Source organism: Ovis canadensis, chromosome 5 (genome assembly GCF_042477335.2).
Source record: "Ovis canadensis isolate MfBH-ARS-UI-01 breed Bighorn chromosome 5, ARS-UI_OviCan_v2, whole genome shotgun sequence".
In the NCBI taxonomy this organism is placed as follows: domain Eukaryota; kingdom Metazoa; phylum Chordata; class Mammalia; order Artiodactyla; family Bovidae; genus Ovis; species Ovis canadensis.
Window position 1 is genome coordinate 123165601 of NC_091249.1, and position 20550 is coordinate 123186150.

General features: G+C 44.1%; 2 protein-coding genes across 8 annotated transcripts in view; one reads left to right on the top strand and one right to left on the bottom strand.

Annotated features, from left to right (window-relative positions):
* Positions 1–13614, top strand: part of CAMK4 (calcium/calmodulin dependent protein kinase IV) — a 273926-nt gene extending 260312 nt beyond the window's left edge. The window contains exons 9-11 of the mRNA XM_069592674.1: positions 3257–3383; positions 9893–10045; positions 11708–13614. Coding sequence (XP_069448775.1) covers positions 3257–3383; positions 9893–10045; positions 11708–12148 — 721 coding nt within the window. The 3' untranslated portion in view covers positions 12149–13614. The remainder of the gene's footprint in view (positions 1–3256; positions 3384–9892; positions 10046–11707) is intronic.
* Positions 13615–15281: 1667 nt separating this feature from the next.
* STARD4 (StAR related lipid transfer domain containing 4) overlaps positions 15282–20550 on the bottom strand; it is a 31273-nt gene continuing 26004 nt past the window's right edge. For 5 of the 7 annotated variants that reach the window (XM_069592690.1, XM_069592679.1, XM_069592688.1 and 2 more), the window contains one exon: positions 15282–16318. In XM_069592690.1, the coding sequence (XP_069448791.1) occupies positions 16233–16318 (86 nt within the window). In that variant the 3' untranslated portion in view covers positions 15282–16232. Of the gene's footprint in view, positions 16319–16622; positions 16679–20550 lie in introns of all 7 variants that reach the window. The other 2 variants (XM_069592683.1, XM_069592684.1) reach the window with 1 other exon arrangement.

Sequence of the window (20550 nt, forward strand, 5' to 3'; positions counted from 1 at the left end):
GCCAAGAGCCATCTTCCTGGTTGCAGACAGCCGCCTTCTCCCTGTATACACCGAGGCAGCAGGAGGAAGCACATTCTGCGGTCCCTCTTCCGTGAGCACACTGCACTGATCATAGCACGAGGTCTCATCCTTGTGGCCTCATCGAACTCTCTTAACTGCCAGAGCCCTCATCTCCAGATGCCATTACACAGGGCTCAGGGCCTTACCGTCCTGATCGGGGAGAACATAGTTCAGTCCATAGTAGGAAGAGGTTCGGTTTGGCTAATTTAATAGTGATCTTAGAAAGTGCAGTGTCTAGGTAATATGGGCTAGGAAGAGGGCAACCAGGGTAGACTTCCAAGCATGTTAGCAAACTCTTGAGTTCACCTGTTTATTTGTTGGTGAGTAGCAACCATAAAAAGGTTTAACAAGCACACCATAAAACAGTCATCTGCTATTATGTAATGTCAAAAGATATTTTCAGTGATCACTTCCCTGCGTTTCCAGGATGTAGTAAAGCTTGAAAAGAATATAGAGAGCTAGGGAACCATGTTTTTTCTCATGAAAGTGCAAACTTTCAGGTAATTTGTTTTCCACACTTATTGCTTAATTCATTAGTAATGAATTCATAAGGTCACATCATAGAATACCTTCAGCTTACATTTAAGATCACTGTTGTGCTGTGGAAGAAGGTTGCTCCTGAACTATGTGCGTGACATATTATGCTTAGTGATGTTCATTGCAAAACTGAACTACAAATACTGCTTCCTGTTTGCCCCTAAAATGGAAACGTGCCCACCCAAGTAGAGTTTCTTACTGAAATGTGATGAAAGGGGTTGAAGAATTAAGGATATGTGATAACTCAGAGAGATTGAGGTAGGAAATTTAATAACATTTGCCCTGGAAACCTGAAATATGGAATGAAGAACACTCCCATGTCACTAACATGGGAAAGTGAAGAGAAAAAAATGTGACTATTGGAGAAGCATCTTATTATAACCCTGAAAATAATTTAAAACTCTATCAGGTTTCTTTCCCATAGTTCACTTAAGCCCATTAGTTGAAAGTTGCTGGCTGAGTAAGTGGTAGCAGCTAACAGTGCTGCTCACGCCAATATCCTTTAGTCCTGGTCCGACTTCTGTCAGCCCCTGAGCCTAGGGACTTTTTATTTAATCTGCAGTCCACTAATGATGGATGAAGTCTACTAGGCAAGGCTCATTGGAACATTCTCTACAATGGATTGTGCCGCTGGGTTTATGTACCTCCTTTATTATTGTTAAGAGTTCTACCCGGCTGTTTTGTGCTATGACCGTGCTATTTCTAAGGATGAGAGTGGCTTGGACATGAAGGCCGTTCTGTTGTTTTTCAGAAGGATTCTGCTCCTTCTACCTTCTAAACCTAAGCCCTTTACCCCTATAGACAGAAGCAACTACTGTGGTTTTCAGGTCAGAATCAGATAACACCGGAGATTCACTCTCGCCTGCAGCTTTCAGCGCTGCGTCCTGTCGCGTGGCTCAGCGCCCTGCTCACACGCCGCCTCTGCCTCGGGGCTCCTGCGCCGCCCGCCCTGCAGCGCCGGGCTCCTCCCTGCGCCCCGAGCGCTCGCCGGCGGCCGCGGGTCTGCGCCTCCCGGCCCCACCCTCCAGGCTAATGCCCTCACCTGCTTGCCGCGTCTCGGCCACAGGGTTGCCGCCGTGTCCAGGATGGCAGGAAGGCGTCTGAGTGCCCCACTTGCACAGCTGTCATTTTCCCCTCTAAATTCCGGAAGACGGAACGTGCGAGGTTCCTCAGCTAAGCCTGGACGGTTGGCGGCTTTCCCTGGACCCGCGGGCAGCGGCCGCCTCTGATGGACGAGGCCGCCGGGCGCGGTGTGGCCGTGTGCCCGCCTCCCTGTTCCCTTTGCTGGAGCCCCGTCTCCCTGGGGTCCCGCAGCGGCCGTGTCTGTCTGCAGGAGGCTGGGCTGCAGGCGCAGTGTGGCCGTGTGCCCCCTTCTCTGCTGGAGCCTCGTCTTCCTTGGGGGGCCCCCAGTGGGTGGTCGTGTCTGATGGAGGAGGCCACCTTGCGGGGTGTGCCGTGTGCCCTCCTCTGCTGAAGCTGCCTCTGCCCGGGGGCTCCGCAGTGCACGGGCCGGGGGGCGCCCAGCCCGGCCTCGGTGCTCCTGAGCCTCGGCTTTACCCGGCTGGCTCTGCAGTTTTTGAAAGAAACCAGGACCGTCGAGCAGGATGGTCCCTGAGCCAAAGAGCAGGAGAAACGGCTTCCTCTTAAACACCTGCTGCGCCCGGATCCGCTGTGGACTGTTGCACGCTCTGCAGCAGCCGGGTCAGTTTGGTGGAAGGACTTGGGGAAATGTTTCTTACTGTGTTCATTCTTTTTCCTTCATTCTTTGTCACGTGAAACACACGCCCTGGCAAGGACTTTTTTTTTTTTTTTACAGTTCCCTTTTGGTCTTTAGTGATTTAGAACCTCCCCTGACCTGTAAGCATTAGAGGCTTGGTGGTCCCACCAGCAGCTCACTTTGCCTGTCTCTCTTTTTTATGTGAAGGGTGGTTCTGTTTCTTTCCTCTCACATTGTGACCGTGCTGGAAGGTGATGATGATCATAGTGAGATGTCTTTGCGATGTGCAGAAGTGAGGCTCGTGTGCCTGGCGACGGTCCTCTGGGCTGCGTTGCCCGCTGCAGTCAGTTCAGAAGGCCGTTCCCCGCGCTGGTGTAGGCTCCTGTCTGTGTTCACTCTGAGACCCAAACTGGAGTGGGATGGAAACCCAGTACTTTTTTCTTCTCTATGGAAGAATTCAGTGAAAAGGACTGAACAAAAACGACTAACAACTTTTCTTTGCACCTTTTAACCTTTTTATTCTCAAAATCCTAACTTTTCCATTTTATGATAAATTGGAACTCCAATCTGCTCTCTCAATTCCTGGTGGAAAAAAACACGTGGAAATAGCACTATAGCATAATGCTTGTAATAGTGTTAGCTATTGTAATATTATTGTTGCTTTGTATCATAATTATTAATATGATTATAACTTTTTGTAGAAATCTTACATTGATTTTTTTAATCTATTTTTACTACCCTGAAGACATGATTGTATATTTATATAATCATAAATGAATTATAACAAGGCAGTTACACGCTTAAGCTTAGCAGACGTACATTCATCACAGGAAGCTGTGAAAAAGGACAATATTGAATTTCTGCAAAAAATTGGTGACATACACTTAGGCTTTTAAAGGTACATTTTACAAGATACATTTTATCTTGTATCTTTTGTCCTAGACTTTGTGGATTTGAACCATTCTATGATGAGAGAGGCGATCAATTCATGTTCAGGAGAATTCTGAATTGTGAATATTACTTTATCTCCCCCTGGTGGGATGAAGTATCTCTGAATGCCAAGGATTTGGTAAGTGTGACTGAAACAAAATGAAATAAAATCCCTTACATTCATTTTTTTAGCTAATTAATGGGCAGTGCCATTTAGAAAATTAATCCCTCTTAGTAGCTTATTTCTTTTAATTATATAGTATTTTTAAGAAAACAATGCATACTAATTTTCCTTATAGATAATGAAAAAAAGATATGTTTGATTCATCTCTAGCTGAATTATCACAAATTACAAATTACTGCTTGTTAATTAATGAGTTTTTATCATCTAGAACAGAACCTGTAAGCTATGAAGCTAAGAAGACAGCTGTGCTGGGTGACTCCAAACATAATATACACAGATGAATTATTTTTTAAATGGCTTGCTGTCACTTAGATTAGTTATGCTTTGAATAAAGCAACATTATTTCTTCAAATGTTCAAACTTATTAAAATATCCTGATGGTAACACAAGTCCTATCCCGCATGACTACCATACATGAGTCACATTGTGCGTTTTGTTCGGTTTTTTGTTTGTTTCACTGACTTCTCACCTCTGGTAATACTGGAGTTTATTTGCATTCAGGACAGGTGGGGCGCTGGCCTATCCTCTGGGGTGCTGGCCCACCGGTTCTAAAATAAAGAAGATACTGAGGTGCCATTGAAGCTTTTACCATCAATTCTTTAGAGCTGTCATCCTCAATCTTTTTGGCACCAGGGACCAACTTTATAGAAGACAATTTTTCCATGGACTGGGGGTAGGGAGGCTAGTTTCAGAATGATTAAAGCAGATCACATTTATTTTGTACTTTATTTCTAATTGAATACTGCTGCTAAGATAGGAAGTACTAGTCCACAGCCCAGAGACTGGGGAACCCTGTTCTAGAGAGAAACCACACAGAGATGATGAAAAATTGACTTCTGAATCATAGAAGTTTAGATCTCCAAGGATCTCAGGACTCATTTAATCTTCCTTGAATTTTAAGGATGAGTTTGCTCAAGCGCAGAGAAGTGATGCACAGCTTCCCAGCAGAAAGGCATTGCTCGAAAGGAAGGATCCAGATTTCCGGACCCCTTCTCCAGGGCTAAAACTTTTCTCATCTTACCATCTGTGTGCTGGGAAAACAGGTTTCCTAAGGTCATGACCTTTCCAGGACGGTCTGAAGAGAGGCAGCGTGTGCGTGTGCGATGCGAAGATATCGCCACCTCCCCCTCGCGCCCCCTCTGCTGAGCGTCTCTGTGTCCGCCCATCTGTCCGCTCCATCGAGATGGGGTCCCCTCTGCTCCACGGTGCGCGGACCCCCGTCCTGGCGGCATGACTCTGGGTGGTCTGTGCTGCCCCTTCATCCTCCCTGCTCCTTCCTCTCCACCACACACACACAGACACACAGAGACAGACACACAGACACACAGAGACATACACACAGACACACACACACAGAGGTAGACACAGAGACACACAGACACACGCACAGAGACTCACATACACAGAAACACACAGACACACACAGAGCCACAGACACAGACACACACAGAGGCACATAAACAGACACACAGAGACACACAGACACACAAACAGACACACATACAGACACACAGAGACACACACACAGACACACACACAGACACACACACACAGACACACATACAGACACACACACACAGACACACATACAGAGACACACAGACACATACACACACACAGAGATGCACAGACACACAGAGACACAGACACACAGAGACACAGACACACAGGGACACAGACACACAGAGACAGACACACACAGACACACAGACACACAGACACACACACACAGACACACATACAGAGACACACAGACACATACACAGAGATGCACAGACACACAGACACACAGAGACACAGACACACAGGGACACAGACACACAGAGACAGACACACACAGACACACAGACACACACACACAGACACACACACACAGACACACATACAGAGACACACAGACACATACACACACAGAGATGCACAGACACACAGAGACACAGACACACAGAGACACACAGAGACATACAGACACAGACACACAGAGACACACAGACACACACACACAGACACACACACACAGACACACAGAGACACAGACACACATACAGAGACACACAGACACCCAGAGACACACAGACACAAACACACAGAGACACACACACACAGACACACACAGAGACACAGACACACACAGACACAGACACACACACACACAGACATACAGACACACACATACAGACACACACACACACACAGACATACACACAGACACACACACATACAGACACACACACACCGCTGTCCTCCGCACATGGACCCCAGTCCCGGCAGCGTGACTCCGCATCTGCCCGCTGCTCCTCCGTCCGCCCTGTGATGCCCCTCCGTCGTCCTGCTTCCTCTCCATACACACACACACACAGCTCTTCACACGATAGCTGATCTTTTTTAGTGTGTTTTAATCGAAGGATAATGGCTTCACAGTGTTGTGTGTTCTCTGCCGTACGGCACACAGATCCCCTCCCTCGTGAACCCCCTCGCCTCTCCAGGGGTCACAGGGCATCACAGGTGACTCGTCACCGAGCCCTGGCCGCCGTGACCTTGTCGAGGAGACCTGGTCTTCGCGGGGCACGCAGTTCTGCTCACAGTTGGTTCGTTCTTTCTGCGGCTTGATCCTCCGCCCTGGGCTTCCTTTTTCACGATGAGCATCAGTCCCGTATGCTGTGCTCAGAGGTATTCCTTAATGAGGTTCAGGTTCTGGGAGAGGATGAAGCAGGTGGGCCCAGATCTTAGTGCCATGTGGACGTGAAGTGCAGGCTCAGTAAATGTTCGTTGAATGAAACCATCGGTCGGGAAACGGATCAAGAATTCTTAAAAGTCGGACATGCCTGGGTTCAAGTACCCCGCCCCGCCCGGCCCCTGCCCCCCCGTTTCTAATAGTTGCAGGTTTGACCTTGTGCTAACCTGACCTCTCTGTGCTTCGATTTTCTTCTCTGGATGGTACTGGTACCTGTCTCTAGGTCTTTGGAAGAATTAAGGGATGATACTAAGTAACCATCACCAACGAACTCAATAATAATCCCATTAGTTAGCCCCCTTCTGTTTCTTCTTATCTCTGATAAAAGGTTAAATGGATGAGGGTTAGCTGTGATGTTCCTTCATTCAGCTATACCTCCTGGTGGTTAAAACATTTACATAACTTCAGAACTAAAGGAATCTTTGAGCCCCTAGGTGAAACACTTATTAGCAAAACCTGCGGCTGTTCTGTCATGGGGCATGGGGAGCTGGTCTGTAAGTGGAGCTGTAGGATGAGGGCGCGTCTTTGGGTCTGAATCCTGACGAGGTCACCGAGTCTCTCTGATCTTCAACAACTTTCTTAAAAACTCAGTGCCTCAGTGCCTCCAAATGTAAAGATGGATGATGACATATATAAAGTTTTGGTGCTAATTGGCTTTCCATAAATTCTTCGTATTTTCAAGCAGAAGAGAATGGTGATGATAGGGAAGAAGAAACAGAAGATTAGAAAAGGAGCATGAAGTGTCTAATTGTCAAGGATGTTTTAAGGGTTAGGTGTCACTTACATGAAATTATTAGTGTATGTATCCAACAGATGAGAGCTCTGACCACCATCAAAGCTGTTACTGCTGTGCATTCTTCTTCTTAATTATTCTTCAGCTCCCTCCACCTAAAGTCTCAAGACTCTACCGTTTTCAAATGCAGTGTCTCTACCCCACATACATTTCTTTGCAAATGCTACAAAACAGAAAGTGAAAGGAGAACCAGATATTCATTCTTCATTTGACTAGCTTCCTAATTTTGTTAGCCTGTGTTCAGTTTTTGGATTTTTAGAATTATAAAAGATGTTATGCCTTAAGTCATCCAGAGTCCCTCATTTTACACACCGGCAGACTGAAACTCAGAAAGCTTGTCTACCTTGAAGGTACTGTGGTGTTGTAGCCACAGGACAAATTCTAAGACAAGACAAACCCTAGTATAAGTATCCTGTTGCTGCTGCTAAGTTGCTTCAGTCATGTCCAACTCTGTGTGACCCCTTAGACAGCAGCCCACCAGGCTCCCCCTTCCCTAGGATTCTCCAGGCAAGAACACTGGAGTGGGTTGCCATTTCTTTCTCCAATGCATGAAAGTGAAAAGTGAAAGTGAAGTCACTCAGTCGTGTCCGACTTGTAGCGACCCCATGGACTGCAGCCCACCAGGCTCCTCCATCCATGGGGTTTTCCAGGCAAGAGTACTGGAGTGAGGTGCCATCGTATAGCCCCCACCAGTTACATGAGGTTTTACGTTACATGAATCACTAAATCTTTGAGCTTCCTTCCATCCCTCATTCATGAATTGCAGCTAAATTTACTAATTGATAAGATATGGATAGTATTACATAAATTTTTTAAAAATGTTGCATGCCTGTAAGAAAAGTGTTTACAAGGAAATTAGGGTGGAAATTAGGTTGTGTAAGAAGAGGGCCCAGGAGGGTGTCCATAGTCACTCAGTAGGGGCGGGTGGGTGTCTGAGGTCAGACACATGTGGGTCTTTGAGGTCACAGAAGTAGAGACTTTGAGCAAGTTAGGACTTAAGTGCACTTCCTGACTTCAGGTAATCTCTGCCTCATCCCAGGTCACTTCTCTGAGCCCAGGGCTGGGGGTTATTTTGGTTGTTGAACTTCCTGGCAATTCATTGTCTGCTCATGCTCACCATCGGAGTAAACCTCCCAGAATGGGCTACGATTCATTTGAATTCAGTCCTTTTAAATAAACCATATCCCCAAACCACTGACACCTTTTCTTTGATTCTAAGTAGGCTTTTACCCCAGCTCTTGGCATATTCCTTCCAGGGATAAGAGGCTTATGAAAGCGTCCTGATGGGAAGATCAAATTGCCAACATCCGCTGGATCATCAAAAAAGCAAGAAAGTTCCAGAAATGCATCTATTTCTGTTTTATTGACTATGCCAAAGCCTTTAACTGTGTGGATCACAATAAACTGTGGAAAATTCTGAAATAGATAGGAATACCAGACCACCTGACCCACCTCTTGAGAAATCTCTATGTGGGTCAGGAAGCAACAGTTAGAACTAGACATGGAACAACAGACTGATTAAAAATAGGAAAAAGAGTACATCAAGGCTGTATATTGTCACCCTGCTTATTTAACTTCTATGCAGAGTACATCAGGAGAAACGCTGGGCTGGAAGAAACACAAGCTGGAATCAAGATTGCCGGAAGAAATATCAATAACCTCAGATATGCAGATGACACCACCCTTTTGGCAGAAAGTGAAGAAGAACTAAAGAGGCTGTTGATGAAAGTGAAAGAGGAGAGTGAAAAAGTTGCCTTAAAGCTCCTCATTCAAAAACGAAGATCATGGCATCAGGTCCTATCACTTCATGGCAAATAGATGGGGAAACAGTGTCAGAATTTATTTTGGGGGCCTCCAAAATCACTACAGATGGTGACTGCAATTAAGACGCTTGCTCCTTGGAAGAAAAGCTATGACCAACCTAGACAGCATATTAAAAAGCAGAGGCATTACTTTGCCAGCAAAGGTCCATCTAGTCAAGGCTATGGTTTTCCCAGTAGTCATGTATAGATGTGAGAGTTGGACTATAAAGAAAGCTGAGCCCTGAAGAATTGATGCTTTTGAACTGTGGTGTTGGAGAAGACTCTTGAAGTCCCTTGGAAAGCAAAGAGATCCAACCAGTCCATCCTAAAGGAAATCAGTCCTGAGTGTTAATTTGAAGGACTGATGCTGAAGCTGAAACTCCAATACTTTGGCCACCTGATGCAAAGAGCTGACTCATTTGAAAAGACCCTGATGCTGGCAAAGATTGAAGGCAGGACGAGATGGTTGGATGGCATCACCGACTCAATGGACATGAGTTTGAGTAAACTCTGGGAGTTGGTAATGGACAGGGAGGCCTGGAATGCTGCAGTCCATGGGGTTGAAAAGAGTCGGACACGACCGAGTGACTGAACTGAACCTATTCTCGAGGGCCGAGAGAGCACTATTGATAGGATCACGGTGTAATCATAAAGGCTGTGACCCCGCCCCCTTCTGTTTGCCCGTCAGTCCCCACAGAAGCAATGACGGCGGCATGAATCATCCGTCTCACCTGAGGTGTAGTTTACCTTCTGAACCCTAAGTGATGTGAAGTTGCAATCTAGAATTATCCAGATGCTGGCTCCCACTCAAAGTTCTTGCAGTTCACAGGCAAGGCAAGCCTTGTTTCTCTGATCTGTGGGTATCTGTGTGCCAGTTTGGGCTCTCGGTTCGCACACACCACTCTTTCCAGACTCCTCAGCTACTGGTGCCTGAAGCCATCCCCACAGTGACCGCTGGGGACTTAAAAAGGTTGTTTAATGTACATTTAGTGCACCGCCAAGGAGACAGAATAATAATGTATATTACTGTACTGCCAAGAAAATTAAATAAGACCTAGAAGTTCACAGCTGAGGGGCAAGCCTCAGGTAACCATGAAAATCTCCCTAAGGAGTCGATGGTTCTTTATCATTTCAGGTCAGAAAATTAATTGTGTTGGATCCTAAGAAAAGGCTGACTACCTTTCAAGCTCTCCAGCACCCGTGGGTCACAGGTAAAGCTGCCAATTTTGTACACATGGATACGGCTCAAAAGAAGCTACAAGAATTCAATGCCCGGCGCAAGCTCAAGGTTAGATGGCATTTATTTTGTTTTATTTTTTAAAAAAGATTTCTCTCATACTTTTCGAATCAAAGATAATTCGCATTGTTTATCTAATGCTGTTACTCGTCTCCTGTGGTATCTGGGAAAATGCTGCTTTGAAATCCTAACCGTGATGGTATAAAGCCAACCACAGTTCTGTTTTCCTCTTGTAAGAACTCAGTGTGGGGTTTTATTTTTCTGTTTGGGGAATTCTGGGGGAGCAAATGGCACTGGGCGGCTTGTGGGACTTTTAGTGAAGCACTGACTCCTACCACTGGCCGCCAGGGAGTTCCCAGGGTTCATTGTCAATAAAGGGAAACGTGTGGGATGTGGAGACTCACTCACCAAATAAATACATGGTCGTTGCTTCCCATTTAATTAAGGCTGAATTGCTTGAAAGTGTTGTTCAGGAAACTATTTATTAAGAAAGTTGTCTTTTTTCTGAATATGCTAAAATTGGGAAACAGTTTTTTAAAGCTATATTTTATAATATAGGCAAATAAGTATACTTGGTAAAATTAAAATAATTCAAGTGATAGGAAAGTTATCCATCAAATTATATCCCTTTTAATAGAACATATATGGAACAGAGATGAAGTGTTTTTCTCTTACATAATAGTATTTAGGACATGACTGAGCAACTTCACTTTCACTTTTCACTTTCATGCATTGGAGAAGGAAATAGCAACCCACTCCAGGGTTCTTGCCTGGAGAATCCCAGGGACGGGGGAGCCTGATGGGCTGCTGTCTATAGGGTCGCACAGAGTCGGGCACGAATGAAGTGACTTAGCAGTAGCAGCAGCAAACATATAGGAAATCTCAGGGGACAGCTGGGGGTCAGAAATAGTGTTGTATTCAGCAGTCACTTTTCGGCTGATACAAGCTAAATAAACCTGAAGTGTTCCATGATCAAATTAATTTGAAATACCCTAGATTAAATACCCTTGACTTAACCCAGAATTTCTCAAACAAATTTGGCCATGGAACTCTCTTATCTTCTTAGTACCTATTAACATCCATGGAAGTCGTGTCCCATACTCTGGGAAGCACAACTGAAGTTCTTGAATATTGGCAGTCGGTGGGCATATGCGTTTATTTAGGCTTTCCTCCAGATGACTAAATACACTACTCTGAGATTAAACAGATTTTGCTGTTCATTCTTCAAACAAGTGTTCATTAGACAATCTTGGAGTCATACACTTTCCAAGACTGAATAGTAAGAGAATGCTGCTGAGTTGCTGCAGTCGTGTCCGACTCTGTGCGACCCCAGAGACGGCAGCCCACCAGGCTCCCCCGTCCCTGGGATTCTCCAGGCAAGAGCACTGGAGTGGGTTGCCATTTCCTTCTCCAGTGCATGAAAGGGAAAAGTGAAAGTGAAGTCACTTCCATCGTGTCCGACTCTGTGCGACCCCATGGACGGCAGCCCACTAGGCCCCTCTGTCCCTGGGATTCTCCAGGCAAGAATATTGGAGTGGGTTGCCATTGCCTTCTCCAAGTAAGAGAATAACACTCCCTACAAGCAAAATTGAGATCAAGCTTTGATTTGGGATTTTCAGTGGCAGTAGCCCCTGACCCTTTGGTCTAAGGCCCGGTGGTATCCTCCGGGTAGGGATTTTCGTGCAGTAACCCCTGACCTCTCTGTCTCCGCAGGCGGCTGTCAAGGCGGTGGTGGCCTCCTCCAGGCTCGGCAGCGCCAGCAGCAGCCACAGCGGCGTCCAGGAGGGCCGGGCCAGCCGGGAGCCGTCTCCACCTCAGGCTGGCGATGGGGGCGTCTCGGGGGGCGAGGGGGCCCCGGGGGCAGCCGAGGGGGCCGCCGGAGTGGAGCTGCCAGAGGTGCAGGTGGGGGAGGAGGAAGGCAGTGCTGATGGAGACGCCGCCGTGGCGGCCCCCAGGGTGGAGCCCCAGGCATCAGAGGAGGAGATGGAGGAGGCCGGCCTGGAGATGGAGGAGGCCGGCCCGGAGACGGAGGGGCGCCCGGCGTGGGAGACGCAGGGGCCCGCTGGAGCCGCGGCAGCCGCGGAAGGACGGGAGGAGGACCCTGCCCTGGAGGTCGGAGCTCAGCAGGGTGACGCGGTCCCGCTGGAGGACTAGTGGCTTTCTTCCCGTGTGGCAGCCAAACCCTGGCACTTTGTGCGTTTTGTCCTTCAGCAAGGAAGGTGGAAGCATGATGTGCACCGTAGTGTGATTGTTTCTGAGGTGCAAAAATACATATGCATCGGGTGGTCATCCTAACTTCAATGCATGTGACTGCTGTATGAAAAACTAGTGTCTCTTATGGTACGTAATGGATATCAGATACCGATGAATTAGATTTAAAATTGCAAGTAAACACAACATATAAAAACACACGTTTTCAGGGACCAGTAGTGCACAGTTGAGGTTTTTGTTTTTGTTTTGTTGACCTAGCCATCCTCCACCCTCTGGATTTGTTCAGAAGGTAATTCCTTTGGACTGTTGCTCAGCTAATACTAGGTAGAGCTATAAGATGTATTCCCATGACATTTACAATATCTTCAGTAATATGCTAAAACTGTTTACAAGAAGATGGTTAGGTTATAGTTGTATGTGCAAAAAAACTGCATATATACCACTTATAATAGTAAGAAACAAGCATATTTTAAGGGCTATGAAACCATATGCCCCTAAACCTTGTGTGGAGAATGCTTTTTTATCTTGTCTTTATTTATATAAACCATATTATTAATAACCTGAAATGTTCTATCACAAAATTCTGCCATTTTATAGTGCTGGAAAAAAGTATTTTACAAACTCATGCTAAGGAATTTATTCTCACCTCCACCTGCTCTCTAATAAGAAGTCCTTATGATGGACAGCACTTAGGAGTGGGAAAAAGAATTTAGTGGAAAAAAGAAAAGACTGGGACTTAGGCTAATGAAGACTGACTCTTTGCCATTTCAAATAAAATTGAATTTATTCATGAGCTTGTACACTTTTAAAGATAGAAACATTTTTATGGATAAATTCTATACTGACCAAGGTTCTAAATTTATAAAAAATCTATACCAATGGCTGGTGCCAGAATGTCTGAATAGAGTGAGAGTGATATCCCATTGTAAGATCATTCATTACTGAACCCACTGCGGTAAGGAAGGGGCTTCCCCAGTGGCCCAGCGGTAAAGAATCAGCCTGCAATGCAGGAGATTCAGGTTCAGTCCCTGGGTCAGGAAGATCCCTTGGAGAAGGAATTGGTAACCCACTCCAGTACTCTTGCCTGGAGAATCCCATGGACAGAGGAGCCTGATGGGCTACCGTCCATGGGGTCGCAAAGAGTCGGACACGACTGAGCATGCACACACATAGTAAGGAAACATTTTTGTTTATAAAAGTTCTTTTTTCCTTCAATTGATGACTCTTTAGATATACTGCTTATGGGCTAAAGATATTTCTAGGAAGCTAGTATACTTTTTTCTCATGCTTGGATGGAAGCACTCATAATTCACAATGTAGTTTTGAAAGTTTCCATGTTGAGAAATTTAGGACAATGCAACTTTTCATTTACTTTAATAAACAGAAACGAAGAAAAAAAAACAAACAAACACTGATTTCAAATCAGACTCTTGAGAAGCTGTAACATTAGACCTAATACTTCATCATGGTTTTTTAAAAAATATTTTTCTTTGGTTTTCATAGAAATGCTTTTTCCTTATAAAAACTCACAGTTAAGTTCCAAACACCTCAGATTTATCTCTAGTTTGAGCTTAAATGGACATTTTTATCAACTTAATTATGTAGAATATTTTAGTAGGTTTCCTTAATTAAAAAGAAAATATTTTCAGGCCAAAATTTTGGACAACAAAAATGACTATCCGATAAAAATCCTCGTCAAAAAGAGATCTTCAATTCTTTTGGCGCTGCTTCAGAACTATCAAGTTAGAAGATTGAATTAACCCTCTGGTTTCTGGGGACTGTCAGACCTTGTAGATGTCCTGCTTTCCAAGTGCAGGTCTTACTTCACTACTGTTCTCGTGAGGAAAATCGAGTAGGATTGCGTCTTCTGTGATATCAGGGCCTGACGGGTCACTGACATGGAGGAGAAGGCCCCTGAGGCACAGCATCTGAGCTTCTAAGAAAGAGTGTTTACGTTTGTTTGTTTTATGTTGATTAACTAGTAGAGACTGTTTATCTTCTTTACTGTCTCTTCTTTATTCTCTCAATTTCCATTTTAGGTATTATAAGAGGCTCGCTAGTTTTAACCTTTTAAGAATGCCTTATTATTCCCTAAGCATTAAGATTTCCATTTTAAAAGGCCAATTTCCTTGTGTCCTTTCCCGAGGAGACTTCCTGTGAAGTCTATGTACATGGTTAGGTGATAGATGGGAAATGTCCCATATATTTGGAAAAGGGAAGAAGAAAGGGAAAGGAATCGTAATGGAATGGGGCATACAGTCAGATGAAGACACGCTGTCCTCCCAGCCCATGTCCCTGACCCCCCAGCCCTCGTCCCTGACCCCCCAGCCCTCGTATCCCTTCACCCCTCGTCCCTGTCCCCCCACCCCTCATCCCTGTCCCCCCAGCCCTGGTCCCTGACCCCCCAGCCCTCGTATCCCCCCAGCCCTCGTCCCTGTCCCCCCACCCCTCGCCCCTGTCCCCCCACCCCTCGTCCCTGTCCCCCCACCCCTCATCCCTGACCCCCCAGCCCTGGTCCCTGACCCTCCAGCCCTCGTATCCCCCCAGCCCACGTCCTTGTCCCCCCAGCCCTCATCCCTGTCCCCCCACCCCTCGTCCCTGTCCCCCCAGCCCTGTGTCACCGCGGCCCTCGGGGCTGCCTGCGCGGGTTGGGCGTGGGGAGCGTGTCCTGTGAAGAGTGCTGCAGATGCAGGAGGGCAATGTGCGTTTAAGAATTTGCCCTCTTGTACCAGCTCACACGCCCGCTCCCTGGTGAGTGAGGGTGTAAGTGTGATTTCGTCTTTTTAACCTGCAGATTGCATTCTCTCAAAATCAGAGGGAGTTTTAGATTTTGATTTGAATGTTAAAAATTAAGACCTGGTAATGAGATAGTCATTTCAGTGGAAAACAAGCTTTTACAAAAATCGGTCACTTCATCCAAATGATTCAGCCTGAGATTTCAGAGATGCTATTTAAGTTAGCATAGTTAACATTTTTGAAAGAACAATACACATTTATATTACCTGTTAAAATTGAATATGTTATCTCTCTCAAAGAGTACTTAGCTAAATAATGGTAGACTAACGCAGATAGAACCTTAATTTGATGAACTATTTTGTAATGTTTCATTTATTGCACAACATAGTCACAAAGCAAAAAAATCAAGGGAATTTCAGCCAACAGTAAGCTGCATCTTGCGTCTTAGAGCTGACAGTTGCTATATCGCATTATTGACTTTTGTTCTCAAATAAGTTCAGATGCCTAGCATAAACCAGACTATTTTGCCACAGAGAAGAACAATCTTGAATTATTTCCCCCATGTAAAAAGTCTAATTGGAATCCCAGTGTTTTTTTCCTCAAACCATAAGAGCACATTTGTCCCATGAATACATAAATAAGGTAGAAATTGGAATAATACTGTTATAGACGTTATTGTCTAGAAAAAGTCCCGCCTAATATAAGTGATACAAATCATATATGTAATTTTAACTTTTCTCTTAGACACATTAAAAAAAAACTGATAAAATTAACTATATATTTTCATATACCCAAACTATTATTATCTTCTAATGTATAATCAATATGAAAAGCTGACACAATATTTAAAATTTTTTATGTTTGTATTGACTTTAGAAAAGCGAGACTGTGTTAGCATTTTTGGTGCGTCAGGTGCCCAGCAGCCGCGTGTGCGCTGTGGCTGCTCGTCTGGAAGAGCGCCGGCCCAGAGCACCGTGAAAGCAAAACGACGCTCGAATGTCTGCGCTTGGATCTGAGCTGCCTCAGTTTTCCACACTGATAAGTTGGTAGGAGGCCAGAAAGAAAAGGTTTCAGAAATGTCATAGACGTAAGTGAGTGAAAGCTCTGTTGGCCAGGTCTGTTTCAGCAGGTGCTTCAGAGGAGGCCTGTCTCCCAGCATGACTGCAGAGGACAGTCCTTTCCTGCCCAGCAGTGAGTTGCCCATTGGCCACAGTTCCTCTCATCCCTCTTTGGGCCCCGGAATCTCGACCACAGGCCGGAGTCTCGTACAGCCATAAATCCAGCCATGTTCTCACAAACCAAAATCGACGGTGGGTGAACAGGTTTCCTCATTCAAGAAGGGCTGCACATAGAACCTCAGTAGGATTTTGTAGGCTTCTGAAACATACAAATTTACATGATAAAGACTGATGAAGATGATATCATCCCAGCTATCCCTAAAATGAGACTATGACCATTGGCTGACATTTTTTAGATTTCTTTAGAAGGATTTAAACAACACTGCCATTACACATGGATTCAAAGGACTTGGAATTTTCTTAAAAATTGCTATGTTACAATAATCCTCAAGGTTCTATAGCCACTTTTAGTGGCAGACGTTAAAAGAAAGAAACAGTTTGTCTTTTACTGTGACCTCAATTACATAGTATTTTAAACATATTTTGTAATTTAGAGTGCTTACCAATCCCTATTTTTCTGGTTTCACATGCGGGTAACTGCTTGTGGATTGCCTATAGACTGAAGATTTAGAGAAACTCATTTTGGCTTTGTTTCATAATTCAGTTATTTCACAGAAGCATCTGGTTGCATTTCAAATTGGAAAATAAAAGAAGTAAGTGTCAAAAAGGCAGAAGTTAAAATCAGTAAAGCATTCTGTTTTAGGATTGTCTTTGCAAAGCAAATACAAAAAGTCAAAAAAGTGAATAAGAATTAGGTTTTTCCTGATGAGGCTGACTCCACGTATACTAAGCAGAGTCAATTACATAATTACAATGCCATTATGTAATTTACTTGTCATTGCAGAGTATTCAGTCTGATTACCAAGGTCTACTTTAGCTGGTGCAAAATTTCCAGACGTTTACTTATATAATAGGATTTGTAATATCCTTTTAATTACTTCCTGTTTGGTCATGTTCAAATTTCCTCAGTGTTAATCAGTGATATGTTTCTGATCAAGGTCATTGCTAACATTTTGAGCATTTATTGGTTAAAAACTGCTTACTGGTTAGACTTTTATGTGTATCGTCAGTGTTTTTTAAAACATTTATGCACATATAATCTCAATATAGGTATTGTAATACTCATAACCACATGATAGGCAGAAACGTAGCCAATAATTTTCTACAACTTTTTTTGTTTAAAGTTTTTCTCTTCCCCTGGAACAACTCAGGGTGAGTTTCTGGCTTCTTGACAAATAGAAAAAGAACCTAAAATATCTCTGGAGAGATATCAGCTATCCACCCATGTTAACCTTTTCAGCATTTCTTCTTTCTGTATCCTGATCTATTAAAGGCCATTTTTTGTCATTATTACTTTCAAATATCATCTGAGATCAGATAATATAGTCTCAGCTTATAAAGCCCAACCGTTTATATACTTATCTTGGAGAGCAATAACAAACTTGACTAGTTTATGTCTGCTTGTTCAAAATTCTAATTTTCACACACTCTGTGGTGTCCTCTAGGAGGTTTGATTGCATGATTTTAACCTCAAGATTCAGTCTTTTCCTTGTCACCTGGCCCAGAGGTCCACCTAGGACAAGACAGAAGTGTTGCCACTAGAAAAGACTGTCTAAGTCCTTGGCAGGAATAAGCATTGCTCTAGCGAAGACTCTAGGCATCTGACTTGGTTGAGCTCAAATGAGTCAAACAGGAGAAAGCCTCTTCCAGTTATACTGCCTGAATTGGTACAGTGCCATCGTCTGCAGTGGACAGCAGCATCTCACCAATCATTTGCTCTTCTCAAGACTTGGTTTGCTGCCACTTGTCGCAGATCAATGTTTTGTTCCATCCCTATGGCCATCAAGCTTTTCAAAACTTTACCTCTAAAATCCTAGAAAGTATCCCAGACTGGCTGAAGGAATGTGGAGCCCTTGGTGGCCAGAATTTAGTTTGAAATGCCAAATAGGCAAAATCATGCTGGTCTTCTTAAATAATTGTTTTCAGCACATTTTGAAAAATGACCCATGGACATGCAATATTTATCTCTGTGTTATCTTTACTGTGATTCACTTTGTTAAAAATGACATGCGTAATCTTCATCAGATTACATAATAATATTTCTTTTCCATTTAAAAATTATTTTAGGTTACACAAATACAATAGACTTCATAGTCGAATTTTTGAGCGTGGTTGTTTTCCCTAAGCACTCTGACAATCAGTTGTGGATGATGAAAATTTACAGGTATGGTAATCTGGTTTGTAAGAAGGACTTTAATGTGACAACTGTCACCTCACAACTGCCTCTTTTTAACTTATTTTATAGCCTATCATGCAGCTAATATATAGTAGAATGCAAATAGCATATTCATGAGTTATGATTTTGTTTACATTTTTTGTCAAGATTGTTACTTACTTTCAAACTTCCCAAAATGTTTATATTCATGCGCCCTTTTGAGCAAACTCTGGGAGATGGTGAAGGACAGGGAAGCCTGGCATGCTTCAGTCTATGGGGCAGCAAAGAGTTGGACATGACTGAGCGACTGAACAGCAACAACGCCTAATTTCAGTAATATATTCCAGGCCCCCCAGCAAGCTGAAAGAATCTCCAGCACGTCCGTTTATTAACTAGTCAGGTCCAAACAACGCAGCAGTTGTGCATTCCATGTCTGCCTGAAGTCGCTCCGCTTTCCTGGACGTTTAAAAATGTCCTGTGTGGTCCCTGGGGGCTCAGACAGTAGGAATCTGCCTGCGATGCAGGAGACCCGGGTTCGGTCCTTGGGTCCGGAAGGTCCCCTGGAGGAGGGCATGGCAACCCACTCCAGTGTTCCTGCCTGGAGAATCCCCTGGACAGAGGAGCCTGGTGGAGGGGTCCACGGGGTCTCAGAGTTGGAGCCAACTGAGTGATTAACACCGACTGACACTGAGTTTACTGCGTGAGATCAGCAGACAGGTGACAGGTGTGTAACTCCTTATGTTCAGTGAAAAATGGGTTGGGTATCACACAAAGAGGATTCTTAGGAGAAAAGTTAGAGGCCAGTACTCTTTTTTTTTGAATGCCATCATTCTGTTATCTGTGGTCTTTGTGATATACACAGAAAACTTAGATGTGCATTAAAAAAAATAATTTCCACATAATTACACAAGGAAATAGACTTAAAATCTCCAAAGATCAGCTTTCCAAGAGTCAGGCAAACTATGGGTCATGGACCAAATACACCAGAGGCGTATTTATTTATAAATAAAGTTTTATTGGAACACAGCCATGCTCACCTATAGTCTGGCTGTAGCTGCTTTCGCACTACTAGGACACACTGGAGTCGTTTCAACAGAGACTGTATGGAAAGCCTAAAAGGTTTATCTGAACCTTTACAGAAAACATTGATGACCCTGGTTTTTCATGGCACTCTACCCTTTTGGTAGCAGCTAGGAACACAGATTCCCGTACTCCAGAATTATTCTCCTCCTTAGCATAGGGTTCTTTGTCTCATTTGCTTCTTAGGAAGTTAGGACAGGTTTGTTTCTGTGGAGAACAATTATTCTGTGAATAATTATTCACAGCAGTAATTTTGCTGGAAGTATGGCTTAGTAAACTTTACCTACGGAACTAAGATTCAAAAGGGCATCATTCCTGAAAAAAGTTTAGAGTATAAATTGACTTGGTTATAATGCAGTATTGACTCACTCATCTATAGCTCAGGAAGCAGGCAAACAGCTAACTTTTTACTTTACAATCCCTGTGTTTTTCTGAATATCATATATTTCATTTCTTTGAAAAGAGAAGGCTTTGAGCAAATGCTTTCCCTTCCTTTTCTTATTTAGAAATACAAGAGGACCCCTTTTCTTACTCTATTTCTGTCACAGAGAAACTGTTCATTTCACCTGCATTAAGGGAAGCAGGGGGCCCAGATACTGAGGATGTAGGTACATGTGACCTTTGTGTTTGAATATCTCTAGCCGAAAGGTTACAGACGAGATATTGAGGAGAAGATCTATTATCAACTTCTTATTAGGAATACCTAAAACTATATCATGACTCTAATTAAATAACATTTTGTTTAAACTGTTGCAGCCATCAATACGCTGTAGCCACTGGGATACACTGTAGAACTCAGGAAAAAAAGAGACGCGGCTGCTGTGAGCGGGAGGGAGCCTTGCCCGGAGTGGACGAGGGGAAGGTAATGGGAGACCGGACTCCACACTCCCACCACCCACTCTCCTCCACTGCCCAGAGTTTGAAGGCAGTTAGTGAATTAAGCTTATCATTTTAAAATCTCTCAATATCTGGGACACCAGCTTCCCTTAGAAATGAACAAACCAAAGCCAATAGGTAATTTTCCTCCCAGAATAATGTTAAACAGTGTGTTTTGGGGAGTATTAGGCCTCCATCGCAAACACACTTGAATGAAATGATTTAGTGGCTCTGAAGCTTTCTAGGAGCAGACTATGCCT